The sequence below is a fragment of the Corylus avellana genome, chromosome 7 (genome assembly GCF_965113065.1).
Source record: "Corylus avellana chromosome 7, dhCorAvel1.hap1.2, whole genome shotgun sequence".
Classification (NCBI taxonomy): domain Eukaryota; kingdom Viridiplantae; phylum Streptophyta; class Magnoliopsida; order Fagales; family Betulaceae; genus Corylus; species Corylus avellana.
Genome location: NC_142496.1, coordinates 24,359,801 through 24,385,470, shown reverse-complemented (window position 1 = coordinate 24,385,470; position 25,670 = coordinate 24,359,801). Strand labels below are relative to the sequence as shown.

The following is a 25,670-nucleotide window of genomic DNA, read 5'->3' as shown; positions in this document are numbered from 1 at the left end:
TTTACCAGGGAGGCCATGGAAGGCTAGAGACGCTTAAAAAATTAAAAAAAAAAAAAAAAGTTCATTAAGAGAAAAAAAATGTCAGCCGGGGTATTTGCACGGCTACCCAACACCCCAACAACCTATGTAATTTACATGCGGCGGTCCCGACAAGCAAGGGTGGGAGTGCAACCACCCTTAATAAGTTAGCTCTTACATCAATTACATGTTTTGTGAGGCCTTTGGTTTGGACCAATTAGTTTTGAAGGGAAAGAGTATTATGGGATGCTTGAAATGGAACTTAAATTGAACTATGCAATACAAAAATTGGAATAGAATATATCAATGAGAATAAAAAATTAATTCTTGCAACACCCTACAAAATTTTGCTATCTAGATAATTGTGCCAGTCAAGTAGAATGAGAAATAAATTTTTTGCATTTGTCAAATTCCGTAAACAGACTTGCAGGATTTCAAGATTAGTTACTCTTTGGGCCAGCAATACACTCTCTCGATCCTTCTACCCTCGATAAAAGCTGTCTGGTTAATCCTAACAAAAACCACTTAAAGATTAGTTAATCCTGCACTAGATTTGTAAAACACTATTGCATCGTGATATGGGCCTAAATCACCCTCCTTTGCCCAAAAAGATCTCCATTTCAAAAGAAAATTAGGCAAAGCCTCAGGTACTAAAATGATAATAGTTGCATTTAATGCCCCCAACATCTTGCCAGAAAGAGAGAGACAAAAAAGAGTACTATTAATGAAGTCAATCTAGCGATCTACCACATCCCACGTGATTTTAGAGAAGTAAGCTGTCCAGACTACTTGCTATTCAAGGTATCAAGGCGACTTAATGGACTACTATTAAATTTGGATTGTTGAAAAAATTACAAAAATTCTCAATTTTTTTTACAGCACTTGAGCCAAATCCAACTTAATGAAAGAAGGGGGACAAGTTTCATTTACATGAATCTTTACCAAGAGCATTTTCAAAGCTATAAAAATTTACATCGGGCACTTCCTAGACAATGCGGCCAGCTCAAAATTTCTTATTGGTAGAAAGCATTTCAAAAAGAAAACTTTAGTGAGGAAACAAACAAGCAATATACATATATGTATCTGATTGAACAAATTCATTCAATGTTTTCAAATGAATTATAGGTTTTATTCATATGCAAATATAAAAAATGTTTTACAAAAAGAGCCGCCGGATTGTCCGCGCAGCAGCACGGGAACTCAACCGTCCTGCCAGATCAGCTGGGAGGCTAAGTAACTGTTGTTGGGATTCTGGTGGGAGCTGCCAAATATAAATATGTCTATATGTGATCAACAGAAGCAAAGGAGTCGCCACATTCAGAAAGCAAATGAAGGGGGCTCAAGTAAATGCTCAAATGCAGTATAGTATGTGTGTGCAACCTTCATTTATGTGTCTCTGTGTTGTGCTTGTTTTAAAGCATGCGCATGCTTGATTCTTACCTCAGTAATAACAGATAGGATAGGCAGAATTTCTTGAACAGATGCAAGTTGATTAAAAACAAATGATTCTTCCTCTGGGTACAGTATTTGATTCTTGTCTGGGCTGACACCTCCAACTCTCTACAAAATAGGAGATAAGACGTCAATTGTAGCACAAAGACTTTAAGCTAAACTACAAATTTCATTCAATCGGATTGGGCTTGGGTGTTGTATGAAAAACTACCAGAGAGATCTAATTTTTTCAACGGTCCAGATATAATTTTAAGTTTTTCATAGATAGTGAAATTAAATTTGGACCGTTGAAAGAACTCCTCTCTCTCACACCCCTATTCTTTTAACACTGAGATAACCGGTCATCGCAATGTAGGAGATGCAAAATCTCTTACCAGGTTGGAATTTTCAGTCTGCCTCAACAGCAACTGCATAAGGCGATTCAAGGTTCTCAAGTTGACCATGTCTTCATCAGTCATTGATGGGAAAGAAAACAAAGAAATGAAGGGTATAGTTGCTCTAGCCGTAGAAGTTACAGAATCCAGTGTCGCTAACCCTAGTGCATCCAAACCCTGTATGTAATTGGTCAAAGTGATTGGACTTAAGTACATATTCAGCAGATGACTAATCAGTCCATGTGAAATACATGCAAAGTGACCATTAAACAAGTTATAGTACCAATTTGCACAAAATATCAGAATCAACCAGCGTTTGTATATATCCTTTCTTTCATGTCTAATCAACAGATTTGTGGGATAGTCAAGAGAGATGTTTCCTAGTATGGGCAACTGCAGACTGCAGTCATCCAACTATTTCAACCTGAATATGAAGAGAGTGACATTCTTACAGGGAGGCAGGGATAGACATGGGATAGTCAAGAAAGACCTTTCCATATGCTGAGAAACTGCAGTTATCCAACTCTTCCAGCCTGACTGCAGTTGCCCATTCTTACAAGGACACAAGAAAAGACAAGGGAACTCCCTAAAATCTAGACAGAATATGACTATATATTTTGTTTGTGCGTGTATTTTCTGTATGCACTTAGGAAATACTGATTACTTTCTAATGCAAATGTGTGTCACTGACCAGAAGAAAAGTATATTTGTCCAACAACCAGAGAAAAAGTACATTATGTCATGAGTGCACAATTGCTTCGTTTTTCTGTACTTGGAGCTTCCAAAGGAAATGCATTTGAAGAGTACTACTTTAACTAATCAAAATTCTTAAGAATTGATGAGGACCCAAAGGCAAAAACTAACCCATGGATGCTAACAAATGAGTGACTTGGTCCAAAGAGAAATTGATAATAAGCAATTCTAAATAAACTTCATCATTTTAGTATACCACATATAAGATCAGAAAGGAGGCCAGATTAATTTGATCTGGTTTATCCATGCACCGATCGGGTACAAATCATGACTCACACACATGCCAAATACATTCATACACAAGGGGAATGCTATTCCCCCCCAATCTTAATGTGGAGGTTATGATTGTCCCCAATTTTCATTGGAGAAAGATATCCAATATCAGTACACAGCAGTAGCTACTGATATGAGGGAAATTCCAACCTTCTGAACCGACAATCATTTTAAAGGAAAAGAAAGACTATCGTTATGTTATAACAAAGCAATAGAGACTTTTCTAATTTTACGTGCAAACTTGATCAAGCCCTTTTACTGTTAAACAAATAAAAATGAGTTGATATGACAGTTGAGGAGGGCATGGATGATGGTCAAGCTCATTATTAACATGACGCTTGATAAGGTGACAACAGTTTGGATGATGGTGTTGGCTCTTGAGGAAGACGCAAGAAATTGAACATGGGAGTGCTCAGACCACATGATTAGGAAGAGATGGTCAGATTATTGCCCTGGGGAAGTATTAGGCAATGAAGAAGATGATTAATAACTTTACTTTATTACCATCATGAATAGTAGCATTGTTAATGAAAGCATTGTCAAGGTATTTTTGTAGCATGAATAGTGGCAACAATTATAACCTCCCACAAGATGTAGCAAATTAGTGATTCCTGTCTCCCTTTTTCTGTTATTAGGGTCATAATCCAGTGCTGTCCCATTTTAGTAGGATTTATAATATAATGGTTTGACATTATACTACAATAAATCATTACATTATACACTCATTGCTCGTGTCAGCAGCAAGAAACTCAGATTCCACCAGATGATTACATGGAAAATAGTTTTCACATCCTCTGCAAATGAACCTTGATGATCCACATGATTGAATAAAGTTGTCCTTGTAGAGAGATAAAGGACAGATCTTGCGGGCCTAATGGTCAATGGGCTGGCTGTAATTTGTATTATTCATGTACTGTAGAGGCTCACTTAAGAAGGGCAATTTTGAACTGATAGATATTGACTGTGTAATGTATATGTGTAGTATGGTGATTATGATTAGCCACCACCTATTATCTCAACATTGTTCTGTCACCTTTATGTTGTTTAATAGACCTTTTGTTCAAAATGCTAGATATTAGTTTTCCTGGTGTCAGTGCCTCTTCCTCCACTTGAATCCATTATCAATTGGTTTAACACAGTTTTTTGGTTCATGGGATTGTTCATCCATCTTTAGGGTCTTTTTTATTCCTCCTTTTCTTTAGGGGAAGATTTTAATCAGTCATTGTGTCACCTATGTTCATATTAGCCTTTTGTTGGGGCAGATATTGAGCTGTTGTATTAGAATTGTTGTTGTCATCTCAGACTTGGCTGTTTCAAGACTTAAATGAGTGTTGTTGACAAATGACAAGTATCAAAGGCACATGAGTGTTATGCATGTTTATTGATTGACATTAAATACCTTACCACTAAAGTAATCACCGTAATTATTAATCACTAAAGACAGAGATACATGTACGAGCCCAAAAAGCCTACCTTAGCAATTTCTTGAACAAGTATATCCCTCACAAAGGCACCCTGAGAATGCTCGTCACAGAAAAAGAAAATCACAAAAGGATCTGCAGTAGTCACACAATTCAGCTCAGACTGAAAAATTTGTTTCAAACGCGTGCAAAAATTTAAAATACCTTCTCAGTTAAAGTAAAAGAAAGGACTTGCTTGATAACCACACTAGAATCAGTTTCCACTGCTTCCTTCCTGACCAAGGCCTTCTCTGTTTTCGCACGGAGGGACTGCCATAAGAATTATTTGAGGCTCTGAATAAATTAAGCCAACAAGACTAAACTATAACAGTTGGAAAAGAAACATGAAAATTAGAAGATAGTGCCCCCACCATGTCACATAAGCTTTTCAAGAAACCTGTGAAATCCTTGTGATATTCTTTAAATAGATGTACTAATCTGATGTAGAACAGTCAAGAGTAAAACGGCTATATCTTGTGATTTTGATATTAGATGAAGGCAAGCTTCATGGCTTTAGAAAGCTAAATCAAAGGGATACAATTTTTTATTTCAAGAAAATTTTCCAATTCCAAGGTTTACTACGTCAAAACGGGCTGTGAACAAAAGTTCAAAAATCTGGTACAAAAAGTTCGCTAGATGTTCACTTGACTGTACTTGCAATTAGTTGTGGGACAGAGACTTCGATCGAGCGAATTTGCAATAAATCCTAGTTTTGTAATTTTCTTTTCAGGGCTGCGTCCCAAACTTCTATTTAAGCACAATAAGGATGGCTTGGCTGCCGGAATTCATGTGATTTTCTCAATTTATCTTTTTCTTTAGTTTTCCTATGATTCTTAGAGTTTTCTAGGATTATAGAAGAGTTGTGAGTGATGAGCCCATCAACCCATTTGCAGAGCATGGAGTGAGGAGAGAGCGTCCCTTGGTACCTACCAACGCTAGTAGATGGGATGCGGGTTTCAAAATTGACATAGCGGGTTTGAGGAGGAATTTGAAGATCCTTTTCAATAATCATTGGATTGGAATTCCCACCAATCTATGATACCAATATCAATGATGAAGATCTTGTGGAGGTAAGTTCTAACATCTAACTCAATCTCACAAAGGGAATTTTGATGTTAGATCTTTCTACAAAATCCTTGCTTGTAAAGGGACTATTCCTTTCCCTTGGAAGAGTGTTTGGCGGACCAAGACTCCCTCGAAAGTGGCGTTTTTCGCCTAGTCGGCGGTTCTAGGGAAGATTCTTACTATGGACAACCTTCGAAAGAGACATCTTATCGTGGTTAATAGAAGCTGCTTGTGCAAATTTAACGAGGAGTTTGTCGATCATCTCCTCCTCCATTGTGAGGTCGCCAATGTTTTATGGAATGCCATTTTTAGTCGCTTTGGGCTATTTTGGACTATGCCTAATCGTGTGGAGGATTTGTTTGCCTGTTGGTGGATGGGTGGTCGTTCTCGGAGTGCTGTTGTGTGAAAAATGGTTCCCCTTTGCCTTGGTGAAGTACTTCAATTGGGTCTTGAAAAGATTAATTATGTTGATTTTCTTGAGACTGAAAATTTTATGTCAATTTTTTCCAAACCAAATTTTGATGTTGGTTTTGGCATGTTACCGGAAACTTTGATTTTATGTGGTCAATAAATAATTGACTCTTTTTGGGAAATTTTTATGGAGAGTTTGTTGAAGAAAGTAAATAAAGGGCGTGTGAAAATTAATGTATTTCAAGTTCATATGAAGAATTTCAGATGTACTTTTCATAGTCATGTTATGGTTAATTGCAAGTTGTTTCTCATTTGGTATCAATCAAAGCCACATAGATTGATGGGTGGCATAGTGGCTCATCAGAAAATGATAGATACTCAGGGATTCCAAGCGTAAGTGTGCAGGTTCGAGTTCTGAGAGTGGTCACTTCACACAAAAATACTGAATGGCAGGACCATATCAAAGTCACTCTCACAGGACTTACTTTCAAGTGGGATCAGCGCTAGTGAATGACCTGTTAGGTACTTCAAGGGGCATTAATTCTCAAAATAAGCAACATTGCAAGTTGAGATGGGAAGCACTGAACTGAGGCTAAATTGCATACCCATAATTTGTTCAACAATTTAAATCCCGGACCTCTTGACCAGATGACTGGATTGGTTCACTGGGGTGTTGTAATGATGCAGGCTATATTTTGTGATTCCAATATCGGATGAAAAAAATCTTGGTGGCATTAGAAAACTTATTCAGAGGGCTACAAATTCATATTTCATGAATATTTTCCAATTTCAACGTTTAATGGGTCAAAACGGGCTGTCAAGAGAAATACAAAACTGTTCCCAAGAGCCTCAGTTGGAGTCTCGATTGGTTCCCCCACTCCCCCCCCCCCCCCCCCCCCCCCCCCTTTCTCTGACCAATCACAAGGTAGTAGTGTCCAGTTGGAGCTTGTCTGAGTGAGCACAAGGCAATAGCATCCAGTCAGTACAGAGGTCGGAGCTCGTCCAACCAACGGAGTATTCGTAGGGTTTCATTGCATTTCTCATCCGAAAGGGAAATCGGCCGCAGTTTATTTTCATCAATTTTCAATAAGAAACTCCCTAAGGTTGAGGTTTCTTCTATTTCCCTCCATTACTTGATTCTTTTTGGTATTGGGAAGAGTTGTGATTCTTGTGTTTGTTTGATTTTGCAATCCACCACACCCACGCTGCATCATGTAACCAGAAAATCTATACTATTTATGCATATCCTAAGAATGTATGTATTTATTCACTATAAGGAATGCCAGTTTCAACCACCCAAACTGGTTCTGAATTGATTCTTTTAATGCTCTTCAGCAGAAATAGTTCATTTCTTTAACTCACTTATCTTCTAGTTTAGAGCAAACAAGGGCACTGCAAATTAGCTAGAATGCACTCTGTATTTTTTATCAGTCTATTTGTGATATAACTTCCAATGTCATACGTTTCAATCATAAGACAACATGACCTGAATGTGAGTTTAGTCAAGGAAGTAGCAAAAAGAAGTCACAAGAGATAGAAAATCTAACCTCCGTTAACAGGGACTCTAGACGATCAATTCTGAAAACACCATCCTAAGAAGAAACAATTTAGGAATCAGGATTATGGTTGACAAAGAATGTATAACATTTCTATTTGCTGGGAGATTAAGTACATGCACATTACGGCATTAACAGATTCAAAACAATGAGAAAAATAATTGAATGAATTCTGGACAATGAAATAAAAAAAAAAACCAATTTTACCTCATAAAGAAGAGCTTGCAAAGAAGACTTTAGCTTTGGTGAGCTGTCAGTTAATACTTTCCGAGCAATCCAAGGGTACGTACTACCCAAAACTTTGTAATCTGGGTTAAAGGTAATTGCAATTCCCTCCAATACAGCAAGGCTGAGAGCCAGAAAAAGAAATAAAAAGAATTTAAAAACAGAATAATACTAGCAATAACGAGAAATTTGAGGCAAAAAATGTTATTCAACAAATCCAATAAACCTTGAGAACCATATAAATTACACAAACAGTATCCTGTATGACACATAAGTAAAGATATCCGCTTGGATCTCTTCCAAAAATTGAGATGACTACCTCCGAATGACAAGAGAAAAATATGAAGGTATTTGAAATTTGAACTTATACCTGCAAAAGAGATTTAGAAAAGAAAAGAAAAAAGGAAAAAAGAAAGAGGAATAAGATAAGAAGATCATTTTAACTAATTGTGGGAGGACATAACACCCTAGCTTGAGAGGATAAACCAACTAAGAATGAATATGGCAATAGATCCTTTCAATTTTAATTTGTATAAACAATACAATGCATGAGGATAGGTAGCCATTCTGCCACACCTGACCAAGTTGTAATATTCAGACACAGAAGCAACGTATACTTGCCAAAGAAACTTATATAATTTATGTTCCAGTTGTGGATGAATCCTTTATTTTTATATAGAGTAGTATGAATCCTTTATTGTTTTTATAGAGTAGTCTTTCATTTAAGAGATGGCTCAAGGAAGAGTTTAAAACTCAAATGACAGCAAAAGTATTCTTATTAGTGATCATCTTTGCTGAACTCCAATTCTCCTGTCGTGCTCAAAGTGACCTGAGAATATTGTAATAATGCAGAGTCTCACAAGCATTATGGCACTAATTCCTTCTTATCCACAGAAAGCCCTACCAAGGTGATGGGACAGGGCATATAGAATGCATGCAGATAATTGAACTTCAGATCAATAAAGTGAGAATAATCAAGTTTTTGCAGCAGAGCTTCAATCCTTTCTTATATCAATATAATTACTATAGCTGTGATGATTATGAGATGAAACATTAATGTTCATTCAAAAGTTTGATTGAAGCTCATTAGGCACACATGATCTCCATGTTGAATTGTGCTTTCTTTAATGTAAATAGAAGTACTGTTATTTATAAGTATCTCGTGGCACACATGCTCTCAATTTTTAATGAAACACCTTTGGAAGCATCCTGTTGTGTACATGTGTGGACTTCTCATATCTCTTGATAAGTTCAATACACGTATTTAAAGTTCCCCAGAATTTTATTCCCTGATATGCCATTTAATGCTTATGAGGATATAGAATATTGATAGGAACACTTTTGGATGTGACTCTCTTAGTTTAGATGTGATTTGTACTAGTGCTTTTATTCTCTTCTTTTTCACAGCTTCTTTTAATTTCTTTCCGTTTTTTCAAGTTTTACCATTCTTTTGTGGTAGTGAGTATTGTCCCCAAATTCCTCTTTAACCTTACCATTTTCATATTTCTATGAGAAAAGATGAAAGATGTTGAATGTCAGATTGTACTTGGTATTTCAGATGTATCAAACAGGGGGATAAAAAAAGAACCGGATCCATAGAAACATTCAGCACAAGTATATGGACTAAAGCCCTTTAAAAAGAGTACCAATGCCAATTAACATATTTGTAAAGTGGATGTATGTCTTGCATTGGTTAGACAGCACCTTACATGGTTGTTCCTAAATTTCCCAACAGGTCTCCAAAGCTAATGTTTCGGACGCCTTTAGCAACAGCATTCTGGAATACACCTACATACAGACAATGCAGTTAACACCAGAACTCATTAGTATGATCCTCCAGAGAAAGTCAAATAGCATAAAAAATGAAGCTATATATAGGGACACCTAGGGTTCATGTAGAAAAAAAGAGAAAACCTGTTAAAGCCTTTGTAACAGCTTCCTTGTCTGCAGTTGGTGGAAGAAGCCTGTAGAATTTGTGAGTAAAAAAACCTTCTAAATTACCAACATCAATGAGAATAATCTCTAATGGAAAGATAGATAAACATGATACCCAAGAGTAACGAAGTCCTTAGCCAAAGCATCAAAATCACGGTTCACAAGGTGGAGACAGGCTTCAATAAATCCGTCACGAAGTTCTTGTTTAAATTCACCCATCATACCAAAATCTGGTGGTGAAATATATCCTAGTTAATACTTGTTCTTTTGGTACAAATAGTAAAACTTAATCTGAATGTTATATATAATCTATCAATACATAACAGAATAAATTATACAGCTGACATATTGGGCAAAAATATCTTGTTGCATAGATGGATACATCCAATAAATATTTAGCCAACAAGCCAAAAAAAGATGCAAGTGCAGCGGGCCGCAACCTGAGTACATAGGAATGTTGATAAGCTATAACTATATATGAGTGCTCTAAAGTGGGACATTAAAAGATGGAATGCTCAAGATTTTGGCAACGTGGGGGCTTGTATTAAGGCTCGTATGGATGATCTTAAAGCTCTTGATAGGGTGGAGGAAGAGAGAGGTTTATCTCCTGAAGAGATTGAGAGAAAAAGGGTACTTGCTAGAGAGTTAGAATCCTCCCTCCCTCAAGAAGAAATTAGTTGGAGGCAAAAATCTAGGATCCGTTGGTTGAAAGAGGGTGATAAGTGTACGAAATTCTTCCATCGGATTGCTAATGCCAACCGAAGACAGAATTATATTGAGTCATTGAACATTAATAGCACTTCTATTCTGATCAAGAGGCTATTAGTAATCATATCACTCGTTTTTATGAGTCCTCTTCACAGAGACTCTTAGTTGGAGACGGAGGTTGGATAATCTTCATTTCGACATGTTGGATGCTGATGAGTCTTCTAGTCTGGAAGCTCCTTTCGAGGAAAGGGAGGTGTGGGAGGTGGTTAAAAAAATGGATAGGGACAAGGCTCCAGGCCCGGATGGCTTTTCTATGGCTTTTTTCCAGGATTGTTGGGATGTGATCAAACTGGACATTATGGCTGTTTTTGCGGAGTTCCATGATCAAGGTAAATTTGAAAAAAGTCTTAATGCTACGTTTATTTCTCTTATTCCGAAGTCTCATGGGGCATCCGATCTGAAGGACTTTCGTCCAATCAGCCTTGTGGGGGGAGGGGGGGAGGGGGGGGGGGGGGGGGACCTATAAGATTATTGAGAAAATTTTAGCCAATAGAATGAGGAGAGTCATGAATTGGGTCATCTCCAACCCGCAGAACGCCTTCGTCAAAGGTAGACATATTTTGGATTCGGTTCTTATTGCCAATGAATGCCTGGACAACCGAATCAGATCTGGAGATCCCGACTTCTTGTGTAAGTTGGATATGGAAAAGACTTATGATCACATGAACTGGAAGTTTTTACTCTACTTGTTAAGAATGTGCGGTTTTGGTGAGAAATGGTGCTTATGGATTGAGCATTGTATCTCGTCTGTGCAATTTTCAGTTTTGATCAATGGTTCTTCTTCCGGTTTCTTTGAGAGTTCGTGTGGGGTGAGACAAGGCGATCCCCCTTCGCCTTTTTTGTTCATTATGGTCATGGAGGCGTTCAGCAGGATGATTAATGCTTCTATGAGTAAGGGTTTCATCAATGGTTTCTATGTGGGTGCCAGAGAGCCTGATCGGGTTATTGTTTCTCACCTTCTTTTTGCTGATGATACGCTGGTTTTTTGTGGGGCTGTTCCTGACCAAGTTAGATTTATTAAAGCCCTCCTTATTGGCTTCAAGGCTGTATCAGGGTTAAAAGTAAACCGGGCCAAATTTGTTTTGGTCCCTGTCGGAGGTTCGATTGAGACGGGTGAGTTGGCTGGTATTCTGGGTTGTGGCACCAGTTCTTTGCCTTTGAAGTATCTGGGTCTTCCGCTAGGGGCTTCGTTCAAGCTTTTGGCTATTTGGGATGACATGTTGGAGAAGATTGCTAGAAGGTTGGCCCCTTGGAAACGTTCATCTCTGTCCAAGGGGGAGAGGCTCACTCTCATCAAGAGCACCTTATCCAATCTTCTCACCTATTTCTGTCTCTTTTCCCCATCCTTGCTTCTGTGACGAATCGTATTGAGAAGATTCAACGGGATTTTTTATGGGGTGGGCTCAACGACGAGTCTAAGTTCCACTTGGTCAGATGGCACGAGGTTTGTTCTCCGATTTCTGACGGTGGCCTAGGAATTCGGAGTTTGCATCTTTTTAATCAAGCTTTTTTGGGAAAATGGTTGTGGAGATTTGCTAATGAGGAAGAAGCTTGGTGGAGAAGAATCTTGGTGGCAAAGTATGGGGTGCATTGGGGCGGTTGGCGCTCTAAAGTTCCTCGTGGAATGCATGGGGTGGGGTTATGGAAACACATTTATAAGGGTTGGAGATCGTTTCATTGCCACTTTAGATTTGATCCTGGCTTGGGGTTGAAAGTCAAATTTTGGGAGGATATTTGGTGCGGCGAGATGTCCGTCAAGGATGCTTTTCCCAGTCATTTCAATATTGCTAGCAATAAGGATGCTTCCATTGCGGATATCAGGAAGTGTTTAAATGGTATGGTTCATTGGAATGTTACCTTTACTCGTAGAATTCATGATTGGGAGGAGATGGTCTTAGCCTCCCTTTTCTCGCTCTTGTATTCGTTCTCGATGCGTGGGGAAGGGGAGGACCGGATGTGGTGGATCCCGTCAAGAAAAGGGAAGTTTGAGGTTCGCTCTTTTTATAGGAAGCTTGTCCTTAAAGAGTCCAACCACTTCCCTTGGAAAAGTATTTGGCGCACCAAGGCTCCTTCGAGAGTGGCGTTTTTTGCTTGGTCGGCCGCCCTTTGGAAATCTCTTACCTTGGGTAATGTTCAGAAGAGAGGTATTGTTGTGATTAATCGATGTTGTATGTATGAATCGGAAGGGGAGTCTGTGGATCATCTCTTTCTTCATTGTGGGGTTGTGTGCATGTTGTGGGATGTTTATCTTCTCTCATTTCAACATGTGTTGTGTTATGCCTAGAAGCGTCAAGGAGATGTTTTGGTGGTCGGGTGGTAAATCCCGTACTGCCATGGTGTGGAAGATGGCTCCCCTTTGTCTTTTATGGTGCCTATGGAAGGAAATGAATGCTAGATGCTTCGAGGATTTGTTGAAAAACCTTGAGGACCTTGTTCATTTCTTTTTGTACACGCTTTTCAATTGGACTGCAGGCTGGCTTGTACCCTTAGTGATAAATTTTCCTGACTTTCTCTTTATGTTCTCTTCTACTTTCTCCCCTTCTTAGTCACTCTCTTGTATACTTCCTGTGTACTTGGGTTGCGCCCCTCTGCGTTCTTTTAATGCATCATTACTTATCAAAAAAAAAAAAAAAAAAAAAACTACCTATGAGTGAATAAAACATGTAGAATATGGAAGTTCAGCATTAAAATGCAGTTTCCAGATGATATTTTGGAGTAATAGTACTGCAGCTCCTCTGATATCTTAAGACTATGTATTAACCCTCAAATTGCTTTTTCCACAGTTCTTCAGCCTCTAGTGAGTTTTTCTCGACATGGTATGGCAATGCCATGGAGGTTGTGCCACATTCTTTTCTTGTTAATAGAGTTTCAGGGACTTAACCTAGATGGAAGGTAGGAGTAAGTCTAGGGCTAGAGGTAATTGGTGATAGTGGAATAGGTAAAAAATGACAACCCATTCTCTGAACAAACAGTGTAAATTTAAATGGCGGAAAGTACTTTTCATAATCATGATAAGCACCATAAAGGAAAACAGACAATCTAATGGGAGGATCAAGGAATAGATTTCTCAGATTCCGTATATGCCAGGATATTCTAATAATTTTATGTCCTTGATTTTCTACTTCATGTCAATCAAGGAACTGGATGCCTGAGGTCCCACCTTTAACAAGTGAAAATTTCATAATTTTACAATCATGTCTTGGATATTTGTTGGTTATATCTTCCTCATAAAATGGCTAAGTTTTTTCTCATAATGGCAAAAGATAAAGTTGGAGCTTTTCATGCCTAACTGAGAATGGGGAGTAAAAGCCAAGTATATTAGCTTAAGTGGACGATTAAGCAAGGAGAGATAACTCGAGCTACCTAATATTCTTCTTTATGGATTTGATAATGACCAGATTGTCTTGAGAAACTTCCTAGTGACGCTCAAAGATCAGGAAGATTATGGGGCTACCGAGCACCCTTGAATACCTTACAAGAAGGTATGGACTCAGATTGTGGAAAATGGTCCCTTGTTTTTTCTTTTAATAAGGTACAAGTATTTTTAGTAACCATTGATTTCAAAAGCTTAAGTTGTTAGGAAGTGGTCATCAATGTATCTCAATCTTAGAAACACATTAACACTAACATTCCCATACTCTCCCTCGCGAGTAGGCCCATCCAATAGCACTAAACAAATTGCAGCCTCACAGATGCAGAGCAAAAGAAATCACCAGAAATAAAGTTACCAAGGCTTGAACCAAAGATCTCACATAAATACTCATGATAAATTACCACTAATCCCGAAAATTAAATATATAGGAAGTGGGAAATGCAGCCATTTATATTCATGTTCCAATGTGACCCCTCGTCCAAGACCCATCCATTGAACATGTGTGGGTCCTCAATGTGCAGGCCATCTACATGACTTATTTTTTTGTTATTGAATGATATCACTAAGCATGTGGGTGGATTCAGGATATTGGATTCTGATGAAATTTCAAATTGCTTCTTTTCCAGAGGCCACAAATGATGGGAATACTCATTTATATTTATTTTCCTACACCTACATTCACAGTGAGGAAGGTCAGATGAATACTATAATCCTACCTACAGCCTAGGAGATGTCAACCCTTGTTTTCAAAATTCTCAAATACCGTAAATGGGGAATCTAAGTCCTGAAAGTGGTTGACAAGGAAGAACAACCATGCATGTAAATCTCTCTCTCTGTCTCTCTTTCTCCTCATCTTTAGGTTCTGCACAACTTGGCACATGTTGTACTCACATATAACAGAACTTGACAGCTTCACTAACCATTTTGTTGCTGACATATAATATGTCTAACATTTAATCTTCCAATTTTTTTGAGGATGATTATGCAATAAGTTCTAAATGATATAAATTACATGGTCTTTTAAAAGGAAAAAAAGAAGCAAAACAGCAGGGAAGGAGCAATAGGTCTATCCAAATGGACCAATGGTTAGCCTAACAATCAGATCATGCAACAAAGTTATGTCAGCAACAAAAAGGTTATGTCCATGCAAGGCAAGCAAGCAAATCAAGCCAACAGCACAACTGATGCACAGATACAATAACAATCCATCAATGCATCTTCAAAGTTATGTTGGTTCTCTATTTCCACATTACCCCCATGCACAAATAGGATAGTTACAACTTGGTACCAGTTTTAAATTCGAACTAAATGATATAAAAGAAAGGTGTGCATTTGAAAGAGTCAACAGGATCCATTATTAAGTAGAAAGACACTTGGTGTAAAGGGAAGGTGTTAATTAATTATGCACTAAATAAATCAGTCAATTCTATACACTGGCATATTCAAACTCGTAAGATATACCTAAATAAGCTAGTTTCCCATCATATGTACGGAGAAGGTTTCCAGGGTGTGGGTCTGCATGATAGAACCCATATTCCAGAAGTTGATTGAATGAGCAATAGACTCCAACCTATTCAGCACCAAGAAACAGAGACCTCATTTAGCTACAAAAAAAAAAAAAAAAGTACACACATATACATTACAAAGGCTTCATAGGTTGGTTATTGAAGAACCGCATCTTTGCAATTAGTTTCAAAAAAACGACCTCAATCAAGTAAAGATCCTTCACTTCTGACAACTTCTGCCCCTATAATTGCCATGAAAAGAGAAAATATCAGCAATGAATCTCAAGTATATACACAAAGGGTTCATTAGAAAGAAAATTTGAGAAAGAATGACTTCTACCACCCCTTGAGTGATCTTTGAAGGCACAATTAAGGCAAACAAAATATCTTCTATTGACAACCAAGAAATCGTGAATCAAGGCATGCCGTGTAGTAATTATATGACTGCTTATATTTTCTGATGAAAGACGAGTAATTTTGTCTACAGTACATTGTTCTGATTTAATATTTTGCATGAACTAGGGGGACCAGCTTCAAATAGAATGGCCTTCAGGAGATATGTCTCTTGCTGTTTTAGAAGACAAACCTCTTTGGGAAGAGAAGGGCTTATCAAATAAAATGACAACAACGATGTTTTATGATTACCTGGCATCACTGTATATACAGTAAGTAACCCATTCCTTGAGCAAACCAAACACATCGGGGTCAATTATCATTTTGGGTGAAATGTGTTTATCACCTTATCAAAAAGAAAATTTGCAGCAACATATGTTAATTTGTGTGAGCAGTTGGGTTTGGGTTTTCTCAAGCCGAGCTCTTCTTCTGCGGTTTGGGACTGTCCTCCTCCAGCAGCTATCGATGTTATCTACTTGTCACGTTCTCATACCTGTAAGTATGAGTTTGGTTTGACTTCGGAGTTGGTGGTTAGTGATGGGGAGGATGGAGATCTTTGGAGTGAGGAGGATGGAGAGTTTCTGTACCCTTTGGGTGATTTTCCCCTGCCACTATGTTAGATTGGGCTTTGTTTGGGGATGAGGGGATCGAAGACTTAATAGAGGATACCCCTCAGAAGGGTAAGGGTAGTAGAGAGCTTCTGAATTTGGAATGCTCCATTAACTATGATGCGAAGGAAGCATTGTCTAAGCGTGGGAAAGGCAAGGCTCATGCGTCTTAGCGTTTGAGGGTTTTGGGCTTTGTTGTCTTGTGGGTTTTGGGGTGGTGGGCTTGATGGGTTGGTTGGGTTGAGGGTGTTTTTGTTGTTGCTTGGGTTTTGGGCTTGTGGGAGCTCCTTGTGTATACAACCTATGTACTTAAAGACGCCTTACGCTTTTTCAATAAAGTTTTCATTACTTATCAAAACAATTTTGTGTGAGCAGTTGGGAGATACTTCTACCAAGGCCTTAAGGAAGAACTGCTTTTATTAAATCTTTGTAGTAATCTGGACATGATCAACAGCCATACTCCAGCTTGACTGTGAGTGTGAAAAGAGATGTATCAGTGAGAACAATACGAAGGAGCCAACCATTCTTGATCTATTTCTTCTGATTGTAAAATTCCATAAAAGACTGGAAAACCAAAACTAAGGTAGCATCTTTGTCCACTTTATATATAGACACACATACCTGAAGTAGGTAATATTTAATTAGTTTCAAGGTTAGATTCTATGGCCTCATGAGCACCAAATTTATACAATAATAAATCTATAGGCAACCGGAAGGAAGGATTCATTCTTCCGAGAATTCGATGCAAAATTTGTTAGTGATTAAAACAACAAAGATGAAATAGCAATACCTTGACCCATTCCATAACAAGGACCTTCCGAGTCGAATGCTCCACATACATTTTTGGAACCAAAACATCTGGTAGCCCACCATATAGCTGTCTGTTCAAGCATATATTGCACCACACTTAGGCTTCCAAGAAACACTTAATCTCAATGTTATATAACTGTATGCATCATAAACTTAACAAAGAAGAAAAACAAAATTCGCTGTTAGATACTTAGGTGACTTACTTGATATAACCAGCACATAAATACAATAAAAATGTATAATTCTAGGTTACAAGCAGAAAACATATCCAAATATTCAAACTCCAAAATTATATTTATTCTGTTCTCTAGGATTTGAGAGTTTTATCAAGCAACTTAATTAATCAGATGGGGTATCATCCCGAGAAGTGAACTACCTAACATAAAGTTAAGGATAGAAATTAGAATCTGTCTACTTCTATAAAAACACGCCTTAAGGAAGCAAGGTGAAACAACAAAATTTGCACGGACCTAGATCATATAATTACTTAATTTCTCGCATTGATAGATCAACATAGCTGGAATCAGAACGAAGGGCAACATGCTCTAATAGGAAAAAAAAAAACTGACGAGAAAAACTCAAAAGGGAAGAAAGCCAGAAAATCTTTCAGGATCATTGCTGAAGTATACAACTGAAGCATGGATAGCATGGATAGCAAAAATAAAAAATAAAAATCAATATGCACAGGCCCCTATCCTATGCCAGAGATGAAAAATAAAAATTGAGAGACCCTATAAGTACTAAGAGACCAATTGAAACTACATATAAAGGCAATTGGAGAGAGAGAGAGAGAGAGAGAGAGATGAATAAGAAATTGGCCCAAGGACACCTCTTTGCAACATTGTCAGGAAGATAAAGCCTTGAAATATCTAATGAACCAGAAGGAGGAAAGGCATCTGTCCAGTGGGGTACAATTTGGATAATTGGATGCAACATTTTAGGAATTTAAATATTCAGCACTGATGGACATGGTAGTAAAGTGGTATCCTAACTTCTTTTTTTTTTCGTGTAAATGGTCAATAGGTAATATCTGGATACCCAGGTCATGAGAAAAAAAAAAAAAAAAAACCTCAGGATGAACAGATAAAATCTAGATGAGATGGATTTTCACATGTTAACGGATAAGAATGAAGAGGAAATTTCAATATGATTTATGTGACTAATAAATCGCTGATTCAACAAAGTCCAATGAACATGATAAACTAACCACATTATGATGAAAAATTCAATGAAGAAACATGGGCAATGGGGCTGAGCACTATCAAGGTTGGAAAGCTGGAACCTTTCATTTGACATCATTATTCACCAGTTGGAATAGTTGTTGGAATAAATCTTTTAAATGAAAAAGCTATTCTATGTGAAATATTAAACATATCACAAACCTTACTTCTAAGGTTTTGAATTCACAACTAGGCTGTAGGCAGAGTAAATAATTTTGAATATGGAAACTTGTCAGTCATTAAAATTTGGGTCATAGTTAATCCACAAATCTATGCTATTACCTGAACTTGAGACCATTGTTTGCTTCTTTTATGTAATCCATCTCCTGCATTCAATGTGATTTACCTGTATTCAATTTGAAGCTCTAAGAATATTCCTCATGCCACAAAAATATTTTAAGAAAGAAGTTCAGATATGCTTTACCAACAGTGGAACAGTGTCAACCACTTCATTTGCCAGTTTATTCTATATTTTTTTTTCCTTAATAATGGATGAAACGGTAACCACAGAATAACTGAATGAAGTTAAATGATCTCCATAACCATGAGCATCTAATGACACCTAAGTTTCCCTTAAGCAGTGCATTTCACATGCTGAGATGCAAATGTACTAATAACTTGGTTCCAACACATAATGACAAAAGATTATTGATGTAGACCAGCTTGCCCACGGTTTCATGGAGAAGTTTGAGGGAAGAGAGTTTCAGAAGGGCTGATTTGCGATTCTGCAGGTATTTGAGAGTTCACTTGACCCTCACTCGAGCGAGATTGCGGCAGACTTTTGCGCAATCTTCACCCAATGGTTGCTTGAGTGAGAAGTTATGGGGGGCAGGCAGAAACTTCACTTGATGTTCCCTCGACCCTGGCTCAAGCGAGAATGTGACTAATCGCGGGACAAAGACTTCGTGAGAACGATCGCTCGAGCAAAGTTGCGACAATTTTTAATAAAGTTAATTTTTGTAATTTTACTTTCAAGGTTGAACACTAAACTCTATTTAATCACAATAAGGCCGGCTTGGCCACCTTGTCATTGTTATTCAATTTATTCAATAGGAAACACTCATGAAAGAGTTTTTCCCTTATTCCCTATGATTACTAAAAAAATTCTAGGCTTTGTAGAATTGTTGTGAGATCTAGTGTTTGCAGATTCAGCTTCCCACATGCTACAATGCATCAATTCTTTTGGCTCAAGTATTTAAGACAAGCAGTACTTGTCAGAACTCTAGGCTCGTTTGGGTGTGCCATTTTTTATTTTATTTTACTCAACTGAACTCAAAATTGGGAATATCAAGGAGAAAAAAGAGTTAAGATTATGTTTGGGTTGTTGAAAATTATAAAATCTAATAATAAAATATATATTGGGGTGGTTTTGAACCATCCCTAGGGGTGGCTGAGCCACCCCAGGGGGTGGTGGATCGGCTACCCCTAAAACTAATGGGGGGTGGCTGGACCACCTCCTAGTTTGACGAGGGTGGCTTTGTGGCCGATCCACCCTTTGGGGGGTGGATCGGCCACCCCGAGACTCTTTAGGGGTGGTCCGGCCACCACCCCTAAACATATTTTTTTTATTTTCTTGATTTTTAAAATTTTTACTTAATGTTTTTTATTAGTTTTGTTGAAAAAATTTTGAAAATTTTGAGTTAAATTGAGTATTAATGGTGTCAAATCAACCTAAAAAAAGAGAAAAGAGTTGAGAAAAGTTGGGAAGAATATCCTTCCCAAACAAGCCCCTAATCACTCGATGAGAAGCATTGACCTGGGAGCAACAAGCTTTTCTTGACGTTAAAATTTATGGTTCCCAAACTACAAGGTACATTTAAATTATGGTAAAGTAGTAGACTTAATTAAGCTCTAACCAATAAATGTAGCACTCAGTTAAAGGACTAGCATCTCTTTCACATCCACCATCTCATTACTGATACTTGGCATAACAAGAAAATGTCATAATGAAAGATCGATATATACCCGAAAAAGACTTGATGCCCATTCATCAACAACAGCCTGCAGATTGAAGGTCATTTTCTTGGTTATAACAGTCTAAGATGGGAAAGAAACATACATCAATTGAATGTAAAAAGCACTCTCATACATCAATGGAAATGCTCAAACACCCACAAGACATGCTCGGGACAGTCAACACCAACGTATGATGTACTGTATACACAAACCCATTCCTCATTTCCAGCCCAATTAAAGTCAAGGTTGCCTTAATCACATGTTGCAGCATACCTGAAGATCAGTGTTCAATTTGCCTGCTCTCCTCAGTAACCCTGCTAGAAAACGCAAGATTAGTATGTCTAGGGATATGGCGGCTTGAACTCCAGGTCTCTGCACTTTAACAGCAACAACCTCTCCCCTATGGCGAAGCCTAGCTTGATAAACCTAATTATTTGAGAGAAGAGAGACACTGAAGCAAGTTTGAATTGTGAGGCTAGATACAAAAGCCCAGCTTAATTACATGGAAGATACCATAGAAAAGATCCCAGATCATGAGCATAACCAAATACAAACCTGCCCAAGGGATGCTGCAGCTACAGGCTCTGGTGAAATCTCTGAAAAAAGTTCATCTATTGGTAAACCAAGTTCTTGTTCGATTGTGTTGAAAGCAACTTTAGTGGAAAATGGACTTATTCGATCTTGCAACAGTGAGAGTTCATCCAAGTATGAGGGCGGTATCAAATCCTACGAAAACAATATCTTGAAATAGGATCATCTTAAAAACAATCATGACATAATAGCAATAAAAATGATAACGGAAATCACATCGTATTATCGGTGAGACAGAAAACACACCATATTATGCATGTACATATTGCTTTTAATTTTATACGAGAAGTACAAGAAGAGGCTCCAAAGCCATGGTTTAGGTATGAATTGTCATTCCATTGCTCAACATAAGCCTTTCTAAGCTCAATACTGCCTAGCTTTACTTGTTTCTGGCCTACCATGGCATTGCTGTTGCAATCAATCATCTTTCCTTTCAAACTTCCATCACCCAAGGTCACATTGTGCGTCAGGCCAACAAAATTCATATGTAGCAGTCAAAGAATCATCCATCTAATTGGCATAAATTTTTTCAAATTGTGAAGTGGAGCATAATGAAGCAGAAATTCCATCATTTGCTCGACATTTCTCCCTAACATCTTTAAAGCTCTGTGAACAAAATCTATCCTGAATAAGAGACCATTTTTGGACATTCCATATTTTAGAGAGAAGAATAACCTCTATAAAATAATACACATCCTTGACTACTTATTGAAAACTTGAACAGAACCTTTTGCCAGCAATTATTCGCGTAGGGTATGCCATGATGTTAACGAGAACTCAAAAAGGATCGCTGAACTAAAATTGTTGTATGTATGTAAGTCAAGCCCCCAATGAAACGCAAGAAAAAGTGAACTTGTAGAACTGTTAAATTCTTTGGGGTTTGAGTTGTAAGTATGTTTGAATAATATGGCAAAGGCGCAGAAACAAAACAAGCCCTATCACCAATAGAAAAGAACAGACTAGTTTAACATTGATTTATTAGTAAGTTGCCTCCCTAGCAGGCATCTTTTACTGGACATTAGCATATAATAGAAAAGCCTTTTGGACTGGAACCTCAAGTGATAGCAACTAATAATACAATCAAGGAAGCAATTGAAACTGCACTCTTATAACACAGTAAGGATGAATTTCTGAGCTTAAAAAGAAAAATGGAAAGTGGAAAGTCGTTGGGTGGAGCAAATATCACTTACAGATCTGGATGAGATAGCCTGAGCAATTTTGATATATGCCTACAAGACAGATACTCAAATAAATTACAAGAAGAACACATAATAACTAGGAAGTAAATTTAGATAACCACAATCACTCAGTATTTTAGATCTAAATAGATAGGTGAAAATGAGTTTAACGATAGTTGAAGTATAAAAAATAAAAACACGAAAGATTTCATATTTACGTGAAAAGCTTATGTACAAGATTATCTATCTAAAAATCATGTGTTGATAAGTTTTCCAGGAAGAGAATAAAAGATGAAATTTGCCTCCTCCCTTAGGTTTGCGGCGTCTCATGCAAGCAAAGGTGCTCTTGACTATATTCACTCAAATGTTTGGGGACTAGTAGCAATATCTTCAAACGGAGGTGCATATTATTTTGTCAATTTTCTTGATGATTTTTCAAGAAAGGTCCGGGTTTATTTTATGAAGCACAAGTACTATCTTCAAGTAGTGGAAAGCATAGGTGAAAAATAAGACTAGAAGAAAATATAAGTATTTGAGCTCCGGTAATGAATTAGAGTATAAGGACTCTGAATTCTTTGAGTTCTACAAAGCAGAAGAATTGTTTGTCACTTTACAATTAAAGGGACTCCACAATAGAATGGATTTGCTAAAAGGATGAATAGAACACTGCTGAAAAAGGCGAGATGCATGAGGTTGAATGCAAGATTGCCAAAGAGTTTATGGGTTGAAGTAGTTAATTATGCACGCTTTGTTGCCAACTGATCTTCATTTGCAATATTAATTTCAAGGCTTCAGAAGAAGTATGGTGAGTCAAGCCAGTTGACTATTCAGTTTTGAAAATATTTGACTGTTATGCATACATTCGCGTGCAAAGTGGAGCGTGGTTGAAATTAGATCCAAATTCAAGAAAAAGTATATGTCTTGGTTTGGAAACTAGAGTTAAGGGCCATAGGCTATGAGATCCGATTTCAAAGAAGAAAATTATTAGGAGGGGCATGGTATTTGACGAGGCTTATATGCTAAGAAAATGTGAGGATGAAGCATCAACTGATAGCCAGAAAGGGAAACAAGTCATGGAGGTGGAGTTTGATGATTAGAGTTCACCCATGGATAAATGTAATGATGAACAGATTTCAAGAAAGACTCATAAAACCATGAAGAGCCTTATTCTTAGGCAAAAGGAAAAGAGAAACGTGATAAAAAAGTATCAAAGAAATATGGATTTGAGGAAATTGTTTCTTTTGTTTTAATAGTTGGTAGTGGAGATCCATCATCTGTTCAGAATGGTATGCCAAAAGAGGTGGAGTCACCACAGAAAAGTAAACCTTGGAAGTTGGTAGAATTGTTCAAGAGAAATAAGGCTACAGGGTGAAAATGGGTCTACAGAAAGACAGAGTTAACTAAGAAAGCTTTTTCGCCAACGAGACTAATAGAAAAGCATGTTGTTATCTCTAAACTAGTTCCTATGCTCAAGTTCAATCTACATGTGTACATGTGTCCACCTTAAGAAACGCATGTAGATTGTGATTGCCCTTAAGGGCTTTGCCGGAAGCATCTTGAAGAAATTTGTATTGTTAGACTTGATGGGATTCAATTTAAGGTGGAGATTTAGAGACTCTTCAACCGACTTGTATTTGGAGTTGGAGACTAACTTGAAGTGCTTTATAAAAGGACATGTTTCAGCTCCTTTGAATAATTGCATCAGACACAGGCAAAGCCTTATATTCTCTTGTTTTGAGGTGCTGCATGCGAGAGAAAAGGGAGAAAGAAAGGAGTTTTTGCCCATTGAAGACAAATTGCACGGCAGCAGAGAAAATAAGATTTTGAGCTATGCACATATAGTTTGTTGGAGTGAGTTGCAACCTCTTTTCTTTCTCATGTTCTCTTATATGTGTTAGGATTAGAGAATTGTGTAAAAGAAAATTCTCTTTGTCTTGTGTGAGAATGAGATTGGGTGTATTGGGTTTTGGGCTTGAGTGATTTCTGTTCGCTATTTTGTATTCCATCTTTGGTAGTGAATTTATTTCCAATCACCTCCACCTCTAGATATACTTTACACTGAGGAAACCATGTAAATCTTTGTGTTCCTGTGTATGATTGTTTTGTCTTATTTTTTGTAATTGTGGTATTTTGCACAACATTAACAATTTACCTCTTGTTGTTGGGATTAATTACAGTTTATTTCATTAATTCTTAAAAAGCTACAATATACCTCCATAAAGTTTGGTTAAAGAATACACTTTGGTGAACCAATCAAGTAATGTCATATCTTCATCTATTGAAACCCTAGTTGTACACAATATTTTTTCCTCCGTTGCTTTTTCTCAATTTCCATGGCGTTCTTGTAGATTGGATTAAATTAATACATTTTGGAGGGAAGGTCTGAGGAAAATGAAGAAGGAAGAAAGATCATATGAAATTAAGGTATCAAATAGATTACGATATCACATCACTTGATTGGTTCACCAAAATGCAACAATAATTTATCCTATAAATCAATTGACACTCCATTGAGAGGGATTAGGATTCCCTAGAATTCTTAGGGTAGATTAATTCAAATCTCAACCAATTTTTTTTTTTTTTTTTCAAATTAAGTAGTGGAAATTTTGCCACATCAGCCATTATTATTTATTATTTCTTATGATGAATAATGAAGTGATAATTGGTGATAAATAAAATAAATATGGAGGTAATAATTAATAAATGCCGATACGGTAAAAACATCCACCATTATTTAATTTCAAAATAGGATTTGAAATTTGAAGAAATCTACTCAATAAACAGCCTATGAACTTTGGGGAATCTTAATAGGTCTGGCTGGAACATTGGGAGCACAAGATGTTGATATAAGAAAAGAAAAGAAAAGAAAAAAGGAACCAGGAGCAAACATGTATAATCGTGAAACACCTTGAGAATAATAAGCAAAACAGAGCATACCAAAATCAGGAGGAGCAAAATTTTGTCTAAAAGACTAAAGGCACTTCAATATTAACAAACAAGACGTACCGGTCCAAGTTCCACCAATATCTTCCGAAGCTCTGCAGCTCTAACCTGCATCAGAACCGTAAAGTTCGAGTGAGGAACTAATCCCATACAAAAAGAACATCACCAGAGTCCACAGAACCAGATAAACCTCACCTCGAACATCTGGTCCGACCGCTCCCTAACCCGGTCGAGGTACCGGAGCCCGAACCATCTCCCGAAAGTGGTTCCAATCTGAACAAGGCGGCGAATGAGAACTAGCGGCTTCCTCCTGTAGATCGCGGCGATCTTCGGCATGCTGTACTCGGACAAGGAATCGGCCTCCGAGGCGGTGAGCTCGAAGAGGTATCCCGAGCGCTTTGTGAAGGCGTCGATTTCGACATTGATGCTGCCACCGCCAGCGCATCGGATAGGACGAAGGGGATGAGGACCGCGAGGAAAGGCCTTGGATCGATAGGACGTGAGAGCGTGATGGTGGTGGTGGTGCGGTTTGGCATTGGCTGGAAAGGAGGGGAGGGAGGGTGTGGTGAGCAGGTGAAGCATTGCTTCAGTGTGGTGTGAGAGAGGCCGTGTAAAATGGTGGTTGTAATTGTACGAAGATTTGTTTAACGGAGACGAAGCACCTGATCAAGCTTGTTTTTTCGAGAACGAACCGTACAAGTTAACGGCTTTTCTGTAGTCCTTGTATTCTTTATCCTTCCTTTTTCTTTTTCCCCTCAATATTTCGTTTTCTATTTTAGTATTTTATCCATACTAATTAAAAA

General features: G+C 37.7%; 1 protein-coding gene across 1 annotated transcript; it reads right to left on the bottom strand.

Annotated features, from left to right (window-relative positions):
• Window positions 1-429: 429 nt before the first annotated feature.
• LOC132184065 (Protein kinase superfamily protein) lies at window positions 430-25,654 on the bottom strand. The gene is made up of 21 exons (XM_059597549.2): window positions 25,063-25,654; window positions 24,931-24,975; window positions 21,937-21,975; window positions 20,711-20,881; window positions 20,429-20,581; window positions 20,165-20,200; window positions 18,482-18,525; window positions 16,960-17,050; window positions 15,369-15,410; window positions 15,125-15,233; window positions 9,638-9,752; window positions 9,502-9,551; window positions 9,297-9,375; window positions 7,907-7,957; window positions 7,570-7,711; window positions 7,354-7,398; window positions 4,496-4,600; window positions 4,344-4,385; window positions 1,845-2,021; window positions 1,459-1,578; window positions 430-1,279 (listed from the first exon to the last, which is right to left on the bottom strand). The coding sequence occupies exons 1-21, from the start codon at window positions 25,447-25,449 to the stop codon at window positions 1,175-1,177; spliced, it is 2,148 nt and encodes a 715-aa protein (XP_059453532.1). The 5' UTR covers window positions 25,450-25,654; the 3' UTR covers window positions 430-1,174.
• Window positions 25,655-25,670: the final 16 nt, after the last annotated feature.